General features: G+C 44.5%; 1 protein-coding gene and 1 long non-coding RNA gene across 4 annotated transcripts in view; one reads left to right on the top strand and one right to left on the bottom strand.

Annotated features, from left to right (window-relative positions):
• The window catches only part of LOC116669643 (uncharacterized), a 21,539-nt gene that overhangs the window by 7,958 nt on the left and 12,815 nt on the right, over positions 1-766 (bottom strand). The gene's annotated exons all lie outside the window — the stretch shown is intronic.
• LOC116669639 (F-box only protein 38) overlaps positions 1-766 on the top strand; it is a 33,891-nt gene that overhangs the window by 24,651 nt on the left and 8,474 nt on the right. For all 3 annotated transcript variants that reach the window (XM_032499574.1, XM_032499573.1, XM_032499572.1), the window contains one exon: positions 44-210. In XM_032499574.1, coding sequence (XP_032355465.1) covers positions 44-210 — 167 coding nt within the window. The remainder of the gene's footprint in view (positions 1-43; positions 211-766) is intronic.

The raw sequence follows: 766 nt of genomic DNA, 5'->3' as shown, positions 1-766 counted from the left end.
TCTCTCTCTCTCTCTCTCTCTCTCTCTCTCTCTCTCTCTCTAGCTACCAGATGTCGAGTGTTGAAGCAGCTGCGAGTAGAAAGTGCCCCCATAGTGAACAGGTTTGATTACGCTCAGTGTAAGAAGCTGGACATGGAACAGGTCCTGGATCAGATACTAAGAATGCCTCCTGAGAGGAACCGCATCATCTACATGCGCCCTATGCACCAGGTTGGTAACCTGCAATGTCATCTCTGTTTAGTTTAGTTTTTTACACGGGATCCTAACCACGGGTGTATCTTGACCCGGATACCACACAGCCTCGCAGAGTTACTGACCATGGGTCTCAGGGACCTCCATCATAAAAGAGACTGTCCTGTCTGTGGAAACATTAAACTGCAAACAAGCTCAGATATACTCTTTCTATCTAAGTGTAGAATTATATTTAGGAATAAAAAAGAGAAATACATTCAGAACAACAGAAGCAATTACTGTATTTACCGTATAAACAACAGTTTCTATTTTTATACATAGACAATAACACAGACTAATCCTTTAAAGGTGCTGTAGGTATTGCGAAGATCAAGAACTTAGCCAAAAAATTTGAACATGGACAACTTCTCAGTCCCTCCCTCCTAAGCCCCTCTCCCCACAAGGGACAATGGATGCTGTGCATGATCAGTAGTTGGGCTCGTTGGAGAGGAGCTAGGTCTGATCAGAATCCATCGCCCCCCATTGCATGCTGGTTAGATTTGTGTCCGACTTGATCCCGACTTGCTCTGACGTC

The sequence above is a fragment of the Etheostoma spectabile genome, chromosome 20 (assembly GCF_008692095.1).
Source record: "Etheostoma spectabile isolate EspeVRDwgs_2016 chromosome 20, UIUC_Espe_1.0, whole genome shotgun sequence".
NCBI classification, from domain to species: Eukaryota; Metazoa; Chordata; class Actinopteri; order Perciformes; family Percidae; genus Etheostoma; species Etheostoma spectabile.
The sequence above is the reverse complement of the archived record's forward strand: the minus strand, read 5'-3'. Positions and strand labels throughout refer to the sequence as shown.